The sequence below is a fragment of the Cajanus cajan genome, chromosome 6, assembly GCF_000230855.2.
Source record: "Cajanus cajan strain Asha chromosome 6, NIPB_CcT2T_4, whole genome shotgun sequence".
Lineage (NCBI taxonomy): Eukaryota > Viridiplantae > Streptophyta > Magnoliopsida > Fabales > Fabaceae > Cajanus > Cajanus cajan.
In genome coordinates this window covers 36,372,579-36,389,054 of record NC_138522.1, presented here as the reverse complement: position 1 = coordinate 36,389,054, position 16,476 = coordinate 36,372,579, and the positions used below count along the sequence as shown (strand labels likewise).

The window sequence follows — 16,476 nt, the reverse complement described above, 5'->3', positions numbered from 1 at the left end:
TTTACGCTGGCAGTATATGGATGATTAACTCTTTTTTAAATTGTTTTTATTGAATTTTAGAGATGTTTGGATGAATTTTTCTTAATAATAAAGTGAGGGAAAAAACTACAATTTTTTTTAAAGACTAAACAAACAACCCCATATATATATATAATATTAAAAAATATTATTAGTATATTATAACTATTATTTTTTATAAACACCGCAGCTGGTGTAGTTGGTGTACATGTTTCCTAATTGATAGGTAGTAATAGAAAGAGCTAAAGAGAGTTGAAACATCCAATTTATTTAACTTTCAAGTGTATCCAAATTCAGAGTCTCTAATTTCAATTCTATTCATACCAAACAAATAAATCGATATTTGAAACCTCCTCCCAGGAGAACACTGTAACCAGCATTTGGCTGTGGAAAAGTCAGTCAGATGAGGAGCTCACATATTCTAGAACATCAATACTCACTCAAAGCGATTTAAATTGGAAACAATAATCTTAAATCATTAATCATGAAACTGTACATTTCATTCCACATAAGACCATAATTAACTAAGAACTAACCTTCCCTGTTTCCAACACGAAGCTTCTGCATAAAAGCTATAAACATTTATAATTTCCTATGCTCTAACCTTGTACCCTTATGCACTATACGGCAAAACAAACATCTTGCTTTGCGTATACTAAATCTCCTTTCTTTATTATTTCCCCGCTTAAATGTATATGGCGCACCAACTCCCAATCAATAATGTTCAATGAATCTCTAGCACAACCTTGAAGCCATATTTTCTTTTATTTATTCTACCTAGTAACTAGTGCTGTAAGAAACGAAGAATCAAAGAAGGCTCCGAAGTCATCATTGTTTGTTTGCCACTGCCACGGTGCCCCTCTTGGTTAGGTCCTGCTGCTTCTTGATAAGTTCATCTGGATTCCCAGCAATACCGTGCTCTATATCTTCATTTGTGAGGTAACTGTCAACTTGTGCTGCAGCTTGTCGTCCCTCTGAAATTGCCCATACCACCAGGGACTGACCGCGTCGACAATCTCCAGCTGCAAACACCCCTCTAACACTCGTTGAAAAGCGACCATACTCTGCCTTCAAGTTTGACCTATTGTCTCGCTCTATGCCCAACTTCTCTGCAATTGTCTGCAAAACCAAGAGCAGAAAAATCAACGATTAGCAACTTCCTAATGTAATGGACATCATTTGGGATAAGAGATGAAGCTATTATGAATACTTACAGACTCAGGGCCAAGGAATCCCATGGCCAGTAAAGCTAGGTCAGCCTCAATAATCTCCTCAGAACCTTCGATTTCCTTAAATTGAAACTTCCCAGTTTCATCCTTCTCCCAGCGAACACGTACCACTTCAAGTCCCTTCAAAACTCCATTTTCATCTCCCACAAACCGCTTAGTCAATACCTCATAAGATCTTGGATCTTTCCCAAATTTAGCTGCTCCTTCTTGGTGCCCATAATCTACACGGTAAATGCGAGGCCACTGTATTCCAGAAACATTTAGTAGTTAAAAACTGCAAAAGTCACGTGGACAATGAAAAAGCTTGACACTTAGTCATTCCTTTTCAATTTTGCTTAAGGGGAAGTTTTTCAATTAATGTACATGGAGGGCTTCAAGAGCAGCACCATTAGCCATCATTGAATTTTAAAAATCTAATTTTTAGTATATAGTCCCAGTAATGGGCCTAATGGCTGGTGAAATGTCCAATTTCTCAAGCTGTCTATGTCGACAAATGGGCTGAACGAATAAAGACAACTAGTATTTCAGAAATCAATGGATCTAACCTGTGGCCAAGGATTGCCAGGAGCCCTAGTTTGTGGTGGCTGAGGGAGAAGTTCCAAATTTACAATGCTAGTACACCCATGCCGAATGGATGTCCCTATGCAATCTGTGCCCGTGTCACCCCCACCAATGACCACAACTTTCTTTCCCTTGGCAGAAATGAAGTTACCATCCTCGAGATTGCTATCAAGCAAGCTTTTAGTGTTTGCATGAAGAAACTCCATAGCAAAATGAACTCCTGATAGCTCCCGCCCAGGTACCGGGAGATCCCTGCATTGAAAGTAAAACTTCCTTTGAAGCATCTCTCAACAACAATTCCCTCTTCTGATATACATCCATTCCAACCAAAAATTGAACTAAATGCAAACAACAGTAGTATACAGGACTCCTGCACTATGACTCACCTTGGTTTTGTGGCTCCTACAGCCAAGACAATGGCATCATTTTCCTCTCGAAGCCTATCAAGAGAGTATAAAGCATCATGCCCGATATTAGCATTCACCACAAAGTTAATTCCCTCCTCTGCCATAAGGTTGACCCGCCGTTGAACTATATCCACTTTGTCAGCTTTCATGTTGGGAACCCCATACATCATGAGCCCTCCAATCCTATCAGCTCTTTCGTATACAGTTACTGTATGGCCCATTTTATTCAGTTGATCAGCAGCTGCCAAGCCAGCTGGTCCACTTCCAACAACGGCCACTCTTTTCCTGTATAAATGGAGATATTAACTAATGGCACTATATATCTTAGTGATAATTGCAACAAAATTAATAGACCAGTTTAATAATAACTACCACAAAGCCAAACAGTTTAATTACTGAAAGTTACTAAACACCAACTCGTGGATTTATACCTATTTGATTGAAAAGCAACATCAGAAAAAACGGAAATGAAACTCAAGAGATGTCAAGTACGGGGGAAAATTGCATACCCAGTTCTCCTAGCTGGAGGTCGTGGCACCATCCAACCCTCCTCAAAAGCTTTGTCTATAATAGCACATTCTATGCTTTTAATAGATACTGGATTCTCAATAATACCAAGGACACAAGAACCTTCACAAGGTGCTGGGCATACCCTACCAGTAAACTCTGGGAAGTTATTTGTCTCAAGAAGCCTCTCTAATGCTTCACGCCACCTATTTTGGTACACTAACTCATTAAATTCTGGTATTTTATTTCCAAGAGGACACCCAGAATTTTCCTGCAAATTTATTTAAATATATTAAGTCTAAACAAGGGTCCAAATAACTAGAGAGTGAAAACTGGGATTTATAGAAGTGGCAATGCCCACCTGATGACAGAAAGGAGTACCACAGTCCATGCAACGGGCTGATTGTGTTTTCAAAAGTGGGCCAGGCTTTGTTTCCATCATCACTTCTTTCCAATCATTTATTCGAGCATTGGGATCCCTGTACTGGACACCTTCCCGCTCATAAGCAACAAAACCTCCATGTTTAACAGGATCACTTACTTGACTAGGCCTCTTGGATGCTTCATCCTGTTCAGCACATATTCAAAGACATCAGCTTACTAAAAATGAAAGAAGTAATCTAAGGATTGATGGCGTACAAGTAAATCACCCATTCATAGTCAAGCAATAAGAAAGTCAAATATACCACTCTTGGATCAAGAAAGAAAGTCTTATCATAATATTATCTACTACATGTCTACATCCAGCAGAATATTAAAGATGGACTAATGATAAGTTTTACTACAAAAGTTGGACTAAAATTTAAAATTCATAAGTTATTAATGAATGCAAGCATTCTAAGAATCGGTGTAAGTGGATCCCACTATATTAAGAAAGGTTACAATTACCTGACTAGGCTTCCCATTCAACGATGCAGTAGCTACTTTCTTGAGCTCTTCAAAAGCATCTTTCTCCACCAATTCTATTTCATCTTGCCCCTCTCGATGTTTAGAAGCAGGCTCTGCTGCATTTTTGGTGGCTTCCTTCAATTTCATAGTTGCCAAAACTTGTTTATACTCCTTAGGGAAAACCTTGATAAATTTTGGAAGGAGATTCTCAAAGTTAGCGAGCACTTCTTTGGCAAGCCCACTATTTGTGTGGCGCTGATGTTGTTGTATCAACATTCTAAGAGTACTAATATCCTCTTCCTCTTCAATCTTATCCAGATCTACAAGCTCACTGTTGCACCGAGATAGGAATTTTCCATCCATGTCAAGAACATAAGCAATCCCACCACTCATACCTGCAGCAAAATTTCTGCCTGTGTTTCCAAGCACAACAACTATCCCACCGGTCATGTACTCACATCCATGATCGCCAACACCTTCCACTACTGCCTTAGCCCCAGAATTACGCACGCAGAATCTTTCAGCTGCCATCCCATTGAAATATGCCTCACCAGTTGTGGCCCCATATAGAGCCACATTACCAATTACAATATTCTTCTCAGGGTCAAAGGTACTTACCTTTGGAGGATATACTACAATCTTGCCACCTGACAATCCTTTACCAACATAGTCATTGCCATCGCCTTCAAGTTCCAAAGTGATGCCAGGACAGAGGAATGCGCCAAAGCTCTGACCTGCACTGCCCTTAAATCTGATATGAATAGTGTCAGTTGGAAGACCCTTTAAGTGGTACCTTTTAGTCACCTCATGGCTTAGCATTGTTCCCACAGCACGGTTTACATTATAGATTGGACTTTCTATGTATACCTGGAGACCCTTTTCCAAAGCAGCTCTGGACAGACTTATAAGCTTATTATCCAAGGCCATGTCCAAACCATGATCTTGTTTTTGAATACAGTACTGAGCAGCTTCTGGCCGCAGTTCAGCTGCAGGTCTAAGCAATAAAGAGAGGTTAATGTTCTCTAGTTTCTCATTGCTTTTAACAACTTCTTTATCAACTTCGAGCATATCTGAACGGCCAACCATCTCATTGACAGTCCGAAACCCAAGCTGGGACATAATTTCTCTCATTTCTTCTGCTATCATGAAAAAGAAGTTAATGACATGCTCAGGTTCTCCAGCAAACTTCTCTCTAAGTACTGGATCTTGGGTGGCAATGCCAACAGGGCAGGTATTCTTGTGGCACTTGCGCATCATGATGCAACCAAGTGTAATGAGTGGAGCTGTACTGAAACCAAATTCTTCTGCACCAAGAAGAGCGGCTATGGCCACATCTCTTCCTGTTTTAAGTTGCCCGTCAGTTTGGACAACTGTGCGACCCCTAAGGTCATTAGCAACCAAAGTTTGATGGGTCTCCGCCAAGCCAAGTTCCCAAGGGAGACCAGCATTCTTTATGCCAGTCCATCTGGATGCCCCTGTACCTCCATCATGGCCAGAGATCAAGACATGATCAGCATGGCCTTTAACAACTCCACTGGCAACTACACCAACTCCAGCTTCAGATACCAACTTCACACTAATTCGAGCAGCAGGGTTGGCATTCTACATGTTAAGAAAAAAAGGATTAAGGAGGATAAACACCTAAGACGATGAAATCCGACCAAAAGCATCGAACGCAAAAGGATTGAATCTAGATCTGAACATACCTTTAGATCATGAATTAATTGGGCAAGATCTTCAATGGAGTAAATATCATGATGAGGAGGTGGGCTGATAAGTCCTACACCAGGAGTTGAATTCCTTGTGACAGCAATGTCTCCTATAACCTTGTGGCCAGGAAGTTCACCACCCTCACCAGGTTTTGCGCCCTGAGGAAAACGTAAGTTAAAATAATACCAATCTAGTATTCTACATTCAATGAAAAAATTCAATCTTCCCAAAGGTCAAATGTAGAAATCGATTATATAAACAAGAGAACTCAGAGGTGCCTTTTAAGCCTCAGAATCATCTTCCCGTAGAACCTCAAGTCCATGAATGTAGGGGCTAGAGACCATTTGATGATTTTCTTTAGAGTATAAGGAACTGAAACAATAACCTCAAATCCAAATGTCATGATTTTTGACAATTACCTGGGCCATCTTTATCTGCAATTCATCGGCATTTGTCAGATAGTAACTTGAAACTCCAAATCTCCCGCTAGCTACCTGCTTGATAGCACTCCTTTTCGGGTTCCTTGAGCCATCAGGAAGAGGCTCCATACGAGATGGCTGCTCACCTCCCTCACCTATGGAAAGAAATAATATATATATAATAAGAACAACAACAACAACACCAACAACAACAAAAAATTGAGGAGACCAATCTAGAATAATTAAATTATGAGAAAAGAGAGACGGTTTTCAAGTACTATTTGTCCCGAAAAGCATTTTCATAAACACGCACGCACACACTTGCACTTGGAAACAAACTTGACATTTTTTTTCCAATAACAATATGCAGCCATATTTTCTTTCAAAACAAACCTGTGTTGGATTTCCCTCCAATCTTATTCATAGCAGTTGCCAATGCAGTGTGTGCCTCCAATGATATTGACCCATAACTCATGGCTCCAGTGCAAAACCGTTTAACTATCTCACTAGCAGGCTCTACTTCATCAAGAGGAACTTTCACTGCTGCCTCTTTAAATTTCAGAAGTCCCCGCAAATTGCAAGCTTTATTTAACTCATGAATGAGCTTAGAGTACTGTTTATATGCATCTATGCTGTTAGTTCTGGCAGCCTCCTGAAGCTTTGATATGGCAAGTGGATCATTCAGGTGAATTTCACCACCTTTTCTCCAATGATAATCCCCAGGATTTGGCAATGCTATTGCTTCAGCACTTCCAGGAGAGAAAACCCGAGAAGGAAATGCTAACTCGTGCAATTGAAGAGCGTCACGAGCAAGCATCTCAAATGTTGCACCCTCAACTCGACTCGGGGTTCCAGCAAAGCACCTTTCAATAACTTCTGAAGAAAGACCCAGAGCTTCAAAAATCTGAGCACCTTTGTAAGAGGCCAAAGTAGATATTCCCATCTTCGCAAGCACCTTCATCATTCCATAGATGCTTGCTTTGAAATACTTCTTAACCAACTCATCTTTTGAGTATAATTCACCACTTGCTTTTGGTGGTATCTTTCCATCAACCTGTAATCGCCAAATTGCCTCTACAGCCAAATATGGACATACAGCATCAGCACCGAAGCCAACAAGTGTGCAGAAATGGTGCACTTCACGTGGCTCGGCAGATTCTATTACCAAGGCAACTCTAGTACGCTCAAGTGTTTTCACTAGATATTGATGGACAGCACCAACAGCCAGTAGGGAGCTCACAGCAACGCGTTTCCTTGAGAAGGCTACAAGATGCAATGTGAGATACAAATCTATTAGATGGAACTGCGGTGTATATATTACAATACACAATACAAGTATAATGCAATACCTCTATCAGACAGCACAAGGGTAGTGTAGCCATGACTAATTGCATCATGTGCTTCTGCACATATTCTGTCCAAGGCTTCCTCCAACCCTTTCTTACCACGGCCTTTTGAGTATGTTATATCTATAACTTTGCTCCGCCATCCCCGGTAATTCATTCTTTTAAGGGCTTCCATTTCTTCGATGGATAAAAGGGGACCTTTTAGGGAAAGACGATGGCATTGTGCCTCAGTGATTTCTGTCAAGTCACCTTCTGGACCAACCATACATTCCATGGAAGTGACTATTTTCTCTCGAATAGGATCAATCGGTGGGTTTGTCACTTGGGCAAACATTTGCTTGAAGTACTCAAAAGTGAGTTTTTCTCTATTAGACATGACGGCTAATGGAGTATCATTTCCCATTGACCCAAGGGCTTCCGTCCCATCTTTTGCCATGGGAAGTAATAACATTTCCAAGGATTCAATTGTATATCTGCTTGAACAAAGCAGAATATATAAAAACACTTCCTTTCTAAATACAATAGTTAAAATTAAGAAAATATTCAGGATCGATACGACATACCCAAAAGCTTTCAAAGGAGCCAGTAAACCATGAATTCCCATATTTTCCATATCCACGTCTTCACCAGATGTCTGTAAGTGTAACCATGGAAAAATTTATTGGAGAGCATTGCTTACAAGAAATTCATGCAAAGTTTAGAAGAATTTTTATTTTTATGCTTACTTGCACCACTCCTGCTATTGTTGGTGGCACTCTTTCAGATTCATGGACAGAATCAACTATGTCTTTCAGTTCTAACTTCTGTCTTTTCAGCCACTCCCCATATGGCCTTGCCAATGAATACTGTTCCTTTAAGGCATCATCATTTACAACAATATGCTTCTCAAAATCCACAAGAAGCATCATGCCAGGATTTAGTCTTCCCTTCCTACACACGTCTTCTAGAGGAATGTCTACAACCCCAACTTCACTCGCCATTACAACTCGTCCACTGTGGGTGACATAAAAGCGGCCTGGTCGCAGCCCATTCCTGTCCAAGGTTGCTCCAAGATAGTGGCCATCAGTAACTGCAATAATATTAAGTTAATACCAAATAAGAATTCATAACAAAGGTTATGTTACAGTTACAGAAGAAGCACATAAAAACCAGTCCAGGAATTTTACATGCTATAAGAGCTGGCCCATCCCATGGCTCCATGAGAGCTGAAAAGTATTCATAAAATGCTTTACGCTGAGGATCCATGTTCTTGTCATTTTGCCATGCTTCAGGAATCATCATCATAACAGCTTCAGGAAGACTTTTTCCAGACTGAATCAAAAACTCAAGGACACTATCAAAAGCTCCTGCAGAAGAAAAACCATATTACTATATGAAGTTTGAACATATCAGACAAAAAAAAAACAAATTCAGAAAAAAATAACACCTGAATCAGATGAATTTGCATTGACAATAGGCAAAAGCTTCTTTAACTCATTCTCCGATAGCCCAAGCTCCTTGCTTTTCAGTAGGCCTTCACGTGCCTTCATCCTACAAAATATAAGTTATTAGCTGGTATACAGTCCTTCACTAAATGGTATCCAGCGCAAAGCTGTTACACCTATTTCAAAATCAACCAGCATCAAGCTCGCAACTTGACTGGAACATGGTAGCCATTATTAAAAAAAATGCATCAACTCTCCGATTCATCCATTTCAACTGCACTGGAATATTACTGATACAACCAATTATATTGCCGGCGCAATATAGTATCCATTCTTTTAGATCTTAAATTACAGTATAATAATACTTATTCAAGACATACCAGTTTACATTCCCTTTAAGTGTGTTGATTTCTCCATTGTGGCCCAATACACGCATAGGTTGAGCACGATCCCAACTAGGAAAAGTGTTTGTAGAAAATCGTGAATGCACCTGCACATCATGTATGTCAAATTGTCAGTATTTATGGTTACTTATTATTACAGAATATAAACTATTGCAAAAATCCAAGAGCAAAAATTAATTCTTTTTTCTCCAAATACATCATCTATAAAAATATACAGAAGTGACAGTAGAAATTTCAGAAATTCTGTTCCATTTTTACCAAAATGATTTTTTCCCTTCACCACACTAACATGAAATTGTCTTCCGGACCAACTAAAACAGAACATCAGCAGAAATTTCTGTAAACATCATTATCTTCAGAATGAACTGTCTTACCAACTCACCCATTGCATCCAAATTCAAATAGTAATCAAGGAAGCGGAAGAACTTAAGAGATCATTCAAACCTCAATGCCTCAGAAGTCATTCCCCAACCTTGCATCTCTTCAGTTACTGGTTGTTCCCCATGCTGTTTGTTGGAGTATATAGAGTTAGTGGAGAAAGAAGATAAGGTAAAGGATAATATATTTACCAGGGCCATGTAGCTCGTAAACCTTTCATTGCCAAGGTCTGCAAAATAGTAATCCTTCAACTGAGCTGGTGTTAACTGACCTTTGTAAACAACAGTCCTGTACAAAATTGGATAGCAGTTTAAAATTGGAAACCATAATTTAGTTCTCAAAAAAAAATAAATTGTTCCATCTTGACAAAGCACCTTGATGAAAGTGAACAGATGTAGAAATCTGTGATGCCATCATTATGGAGGTCTAATGCAGATGTTATAGCAACCATGGAAAGCTTCCTTAATATATACATCTGCATGAAAAGAACATATTATCCATTAAGCATGGCGGGATGATTATTCAAATCTCACTTAAAACTAATCACACAAAGTGAGTTGAACCAAAAAACTTTTAATATCCTTTTCCACTCTTAACCCCCGTGAATTTAGCTAGCATATTATGCCAAAATCATGATGTGTAGTTTAGTAATTTACTTGAGATTTTGTTTCTTTCAGAAGAACTTTGGCTTCAATCATATGTTCATTTTTAATGTAAAAGTCATATCAAACATGTTACGTAGAATTGCTACCTGTCTTTCCAAATCAACTTTTGACTTGGTACTTGGAGTAAGAAACACTTGTTCGATCACTGGTTCAGTTAGCAGGGCCGATTTGCCCAATTCTGTGTTATCAGTGGGCACAGAACGCCAACCAAGAACAGAATGCCCCAGAGATTCGGCAACCTTACAACAAAAGCACAAGCACATTTAAAAAGGAATGTCACTAATATGATTATGAAATCAATATACTAGTTACCACCGTAATTTTAATAGCACAATACAATAAATACGCAGTACTGGAACTGCAGTACAACTTCAGTATGATAACAATAATATGATGAAATCAAGTTGAGCTCAGCAACCAAGCATGCATGAAATTAATTTTTAGACAAAATAAAGAAATTTCAACATTAAAATTACCTTTTGAAATACATTTTTGCTCTTTTCCCAGCGACTGTTGCATGTAGGCAAGAAAAGCATGCCAACTGCATAAGATCCTAGGGGAGGAAGCTCAAAATCCACAACCTGCAATTAGTCAAACCTATTAGAATCATCAACCTTTAGAGAAAAGAGGTGAAAAACACTGCATCAAATAACAGTAAATGAAAAATTGTGTGTTAATCTGATTGAAACTACAGAATCATCACTATTTATTCCTCTTTGTCTCTCCTTAATTGAGAGCTTCTTGCGGTGATTAATCTAATTATCAAGTAAAAAGGCCCTAGAAAAGCGCAAATGAAAATTTAAATAAAAGATGAAGAAATTTATTTTCATGAAAGTAAGACAAAAAAATACGCAAATTCTTTTGGTAATTCAAGTGTAATATTTGTAGTTGGGTTATATTTGGATTTTCAGAATTTTAGCAATCCAGTCATTAAACCATGTTATTATTGAAAAAATCATGTGTACCAAAATCCAGACAAATAAAATATTCTTACGTAAATTAATATTATGTGAAGTAATAATAATTTTAAAGGTTATTATAACAACTAAACATATACATACTTTGTTTTCCATCCCATTTCCATCTTTTTTTCTTATATTTCTTTTCCTTTATTATCACATCATTTATCTGATTTATTATTTTTTTGTCTCTTCATTTTTTTTACTTCCTGTCTCTCTATTCCTTCCACGTCTATTCACCTCATAGTGGGGTTATAAAAGTCCATGAAATGCTATTGACTTGATCTTATGATAACTTTGAATCCAACTATACTTATTCGATTTAGTGCTTTGCAATTTGAAAAGTCCGTGAAATGCTATGAACTTTAATCTTATGACAACTTTGAATCCAACTACTAATGGAATAAATAATAAATAATTAAAAATAATAATGAAATTCAAACCTTTCATAAGAAGCCAGGCTCCAACAAATCAAAAAAGGTTTAGAAAAAAAAAAAAAAAAAAAAAAAAAAAAAAAAAAAAAGCGAATATAGCTCACGGCGGCGCCGAATCTTGAAAACGCACGAAAGCATAAGTACACGAACGCAGTAAACATCTTTTTTTTCGAATAAAAAAATCAATAAACAATAAATTGAAATATTTTAAATAGAGGGGATGATAAAACCACAAAATACAAATTGATTCTCGGAATAAAGAAACAGTAAAAAGTAAATATATGGAATTATTAGTAATCGAGCTCATAAAATACAATTACTATTGAGTGAAATATTATTAACGGAACTAATTGAAAAAAATAATAGTAAAGGTACATCCATTTTTACGGTAAAATAGTATAAAAAAAAAAGAGAGAGACAGGAAAAAATATAAAACAAAAAGATAAAATAAACGTGAAAAACAATGTACTGTAATCGATAAAAATAGAAAGAGAAATAGGTTGAAAGTAAATAAATAAATAAATAAAATCAGAGGTTCTCAGCGAAAATTAAAAAATAAACGAGTACCTCCTTGTAAAACTGGTGAGGAAGAGCAACCATAATCCCAGCTCCATCACCAGTGTTGGCTTCGCACCCGCAAGCGCCTCTGTGCGTCATGCGCACCAGCATCTCCAAAGCATCGGTCACCTACACATAAACGACACCTTATTATTACAAAAACGCAGCACCAAACACACGCATGCAAACGGCAAAATCGCACTCACCGTTTTGCGGCTGCTTTCGCCGGACAGTTCCGCCACGAATCCCACGCCGCATGAGTCCTTGTCCATCGCCGGATCGTAAAGGCCGAGCGGCTTGTTCGGCACGGCGGACATAGCCGAGCGAACCACGACCCTCAGCTTCGGCGCCCGACCCGGCCCCTCCATTTGCCAAACGTGAAGCCGCCCCGAACCGAGGCTCCTCCCGCTCGAACGCAACCGCGTTCCGAAAAACCTCGTCACCCTCGCCGCACACCGCGCGTTGAACACCGCGGAGCTCTCGTTTTCGCATGGCAGAGTCGTCCTCGCCGTCGGAAGCGTCGGGAGCGAGAGAGAACGCGACATCGTTTCGGGAGATTCTCAATAAAATAAAGAAAGATCCGCGTTCAATTGTTATTTTAATTTTTCTACGTGAATCGATTTTAAATGCAACAACAGATCTGAAGAGATTCGTTTGAAGTCACATCAAACAGGTGATCTTCTGTGCAATCAACAGTCACAGATTGCAGAAACGAACCTGAAAACGGTTTCAGATTCAAACGCGAAAAGTGAGAAAGAGAGAAAACTGCGCCGCCGCTATGTATGACTGTTCGTTTGAGATCAATGGATGGAAGACAGGGAAATGATGAATTTATAGAGAGTGAGCGAGGAGTGTGTGTGTATCTGCTTTTTTTTAGTTTTGCTATAGAATTTGTTTTTCAAAGAAAATAACGAAACTGGGGGTGGCTGACTTGTGGGGTGGAGTGGGACCATAGAGATTAGTAATTAATTTATGAATTTATTAATTAATACTGAAATACTAATGTGTAGTTACGAAGTAGTAAATTGAAACTTGGTTGACAGCTCACGGTGTGGGACATGTGTGGGGTGCGCTATGGCGCTATGCGGCATACGACAACCGTGATACGTGGGTCCCACCACGTCGTTAAACTTAACTGCAATAATAGGACGTTTTCTTTCTTCTTTTTTTTCAGTTTTCTTTTGAAAAAGACATAAACAGATTTTGCTTCTCTTGTTTCTACAAAATATATAACATTAAAAAACATAATTAATGGTTTGTATTATAAAGCAATAAATAATTATGATTTATGATTTTGTAATAAATACGCATGAAATATAAATTATGAATGATTTAATAAATTTAGTAAAAGTATGTGCATGATCTTATCTTTGCATTTTGTTACCCATTTTTGTTTTTTAACTAATTTTGCAAATCACTCTCGAGCACCTTGTTTCTCAAATACTTCTATTTAACTTTCACCTATGTTCTTTTGATTTTCTTCTATTTTTATCTTAAAAATCTATAACAAACAATAAAGACACTTAAATTAATTAATCTATAAATTAATTTAAATGGTTTGATCCTATTGAATCAACATAGTATTATTTTTCTTATTTGTTAAATCAATAACAAAGTTAGATATCAATTCATTTTCAACATTACATGATTTATAAAATTTCACCACTTATACTAAAAAAGTTCAATACCTATCATCAAGTATAGTAAAATTTAGGTTTAGGAGTGGACGAAAAAACTAAATTGAATCAGTGGTGAACTGAACTAAATTGCATTATAAAAAATTGAACTATTTGTAAAAAAAAATTAAAATATTTAAAAAAATTAAACTGAATTGAACTATTTGAAAACTAAAATGAACTGAACTATAAAAAATCGAACTATTTTTATGAAAGTGTAAAAATTAAATGTGCCTAACATATTTCGTCTTAAGGAGTTGGCTCGATAGTTCAACGACCCATACTTGAAAAAAAAACAGTGATCTTAAAAAATGTGTTAATTTTGATAGACTCAGCAGACCAACTCGGTTATGTTGGTCAATTAATTTTTAGGCTTGAAATCCACCAAGTTTGTTTGACTCATTTTTTCATATATTTTTCTAGGAAAAATTTAAATAAAATAAAGTTTGCAAATGTGTCCCATCTTGATAGTCAAAATTGTTCAATTTAAAACATCATAACAATTCAGTGTAGTTCAAATTATAGTTCTGTTCAAATTTTCGTAGTATAATTCAGTTCAACGAAACAATAGAATAGTTTAGTTCAATTCGCCTGAACTAATATGCAGTTTAGTTCAATTCACATGAACTACTTTTAAATTTAGTACAAATTTTATAAATTTAGTTTATTTTTTTCACCCCTACTTAGGTGTGGGTTTGCCATGACATTGGCATGCATTGACCATGTCACATATGAGAATAGTTCGCTAATTATCCTTGAGATACCACACACATTTTTAGTAATCAATTAAAGATTTTACCCCTTAAATTCATAACTTGCTCAAATTGGTCACTTTTAAACCAGTGTGGCTCAATCTGACTCTTATACAACATCAACTAAAGAATTAAAGGAGATTCAACACTCTACTTCAAGAGACACTAATTTCAAAAAGGGTTTTTCAACACTTGGTTTTTCAAAACACCACAACTCATATCCACACAATAAATTTTTTTAACTTATAAAACAACATATCTCCTTTAGTCCTAAGATCACAACATAGTTCAACAAGATGCATCATACATCTTATTAACACAATACAACTCAACACAACCACATGCCTCTTGCATGTCACAACACAGCTCAACACAATAACATGCCTCATGCATATCACAACATAACCCTACACAACAACATGCCTCATATATCCATTAACACAACATAGAGAGAATATAACTTAAAAACTACAAGTCTCGAAAGAGCTTGCAACTTCAAGCCTTGATAAACCCATTCTGAGCGAAAAAATTTTGTTTCAAGCACTCCACAACTTTTTCTAAGCGAGTTCAAATAGAGACTAGACTTAAAAGGCAAGGTTAAATCCCTTAAATGACTAAGAACTTGCTTTGGGCGAGAGAAATTCACTTAGAGTGACAAAGTAAGCACTCCAAGTGAATCAAGTCAAATATTGCCTCTAAAATAATTGCACCAACTTGCTTGAGTGAGCCCCATGGGCATGTAACAGCCCAATTTTCACAGATTATACGAAGGCCCAAAGCCCAATAAAGGTGATTTAGTAGCCCAGAACGGGTCGTTCCCAAACTAGAACGGGTCGTTCCAAACTACTAAAAAGACCTATTTTTGGTAGCCTAGAACGGGCCATTCCAAACCACCAAAATGGTCTATAACCCTAGTTGGAAATGGGTCGTTCCAAACATGGCCGTTATGGGTTAAAATGTAACCCCAGAACAGATCATTCTAGTTTTAGAACGGGCCGTTCTAGATGTGAAATTTTACACATGACGAAGAGTCCAGAACGGGCCGTTCCGAATTTGAAACGGGTCATTCTGACCATTCCTGGTGCCAATAAATAGAGCGCTCTGACACTCCCAAAAAGCACACCTTTCATTTTTGACTTCTTTCAGTTCTGACTTCTTTTCCTTCTACATTCTCTGAAGACCGAGGGAAACCTAGAGGAGGAGACCAACCAGATCCTGCTTTAGTTTCAGCTACTTCTTATCGAGGTACTGGGGAAAAGGGGATTATTTGTATGCAAAGTTACATGAGGAAATTGGGTAGAGAAAGAGTCCCTTAGAATTATGGATAATTTTATAATTATTTCTGTTTGAGGAATTGATGATCCCATTAAATTCTGTATGTATTGAGGATTAGAAATATATATTTAATTTGCAAAAATGATGATCTAGGAGAGATAACGAAATTATAGAAAAGTGCTTGTGAGTTAGGTTTTGGAAAAAATGGGGGGTTTTACTATTTGAGTTAAGATTCTACTAAATTAATGATTCTATTAGGTTTTATATTAATTTATAAATAATATTGTTACATTATTTGATAAAATTGATGATCTAGATATGGAATGCGGTGTGCTGCCTTCGTACAAATGTATACATTATATCTACTATTTTAATATTGAATTGATAACATGACGTGAGTATGTTGACATGAAATGAGATGTTGATGTGATATGATTGTGGTTCCTCACACATATGACTAGGGATGAGACGACCCTTGCGTAAGTGATGCTACAGGGATGGCGTGCCCCTGGCATAGTGTGGGATAAGTGAGGAAATTAACACGTATCATTTATGTCAGATGTGGCGTGGCCTTGGCATAGGGTTAATTGTAAGATTTTTTTAGATTGTGAATGTGATTGTGGTTCCTCACACATATGACCAGGGATGAGACGAACCTTGGGTAAGTGATGCTACAAGGACGGCGTACCCCTGGCATAGTGTGGGATGAGTGAGGCAATTAACCCATATCACTTATGTCAGTTGTGGCGTGGCCTTGACATAGTGTTAATTGTAAGATTTGTGTGAATTATGAATGTGAAAATGATAGTGTTAATTGCAAAAATTGTAATGGATTGATATGATTGTGAATTTGTGATGTGAAGTTG

At 37.4% G+C, this 16,476-nt stretch overlaps 1 protein-coding gene across 3 annotated transcripts; it reads right to left on the bottom strand.

The window, feature by feature from the left end:
* Nucleotides 1–467: 467 nt before the first annotated feature.
* On the bottom strand, nucleotides 468–12,759 carry GLT1 (NADH-dependent glutamate synthase 1). Of its 3 annotated transcripts, XM_020356619.3 has the most exons (22): nucleotides 12,114–12,759; nucleotides 11,917–12,036; nucleotides 10,433–10,537; nucleotides 10,043–10,195; nucleotides 9,666–9,766; nucleotides 9,483–9,579; nucleotides 8,890–8,999; nucleotides 8,512–8,615; nucleotides 8,252–8,431; nucleotides 7,811–8,154; nucleotides 7,649–7,719; nucleotides 7,089–7,558; nucleotides 6,133–7,002; nucleotides 5,740–5,894; nucleotides 5,317–5,478; nucleotides 3,611–5,212; nucleotides 3,084–3,290; nucleotides 2,725–2,993; nucleotides 2,195–2,500; nucleotides 1,793–2,060; nucleotides 1,233–1,490; nucleotides 468–1,137 (listed from the first exon to the last, which is right to left on the bottom strand). In XM_020356619.3, the coding sequence occupies exons 1-22, from the start codon at nucleotides 12,450–12,452 to the stop codon at nucleotides 847–849; spliced, it is 6,582 nt and encodes a 2,193-aa protein (XP_020212208.2). In that variant the 5' UTR covers nucleotides 12,453–12,759; the 3' UTR covers nucleotides 468–846. The 3 variants fall into 3 exon arrangements, with proteins under 3 accessions (XP_020212208.2, XP_082933103.1, XP_082933102.1); XM_083076977.1 differs by lacking the exons at nucleotides 9,666–9,766; nucleotides 10,043–10,195; nucleotides 10,433–10,537; nucleotides 11,917–12,036; nucleotides 12,114–12,759 and adding an exon at nucleotides 9,358–9,419 and having other exon boundaries at nucleotides 9,505–9,554; XM_083076976.1 differs by lacking the exons at nucleotides 9,483–9,579; nucleotides 9,666–9,766; nucleotides 10,043–10,195; ... (1 more) ...; nucleotides 11,917–12,036; nucleotides 12,114–12,759 and adding an exon at nucleotides 9,288–9,403.
* Nucleotides 12,760–16,476: the final 3,717 nt, after the last annotated feature.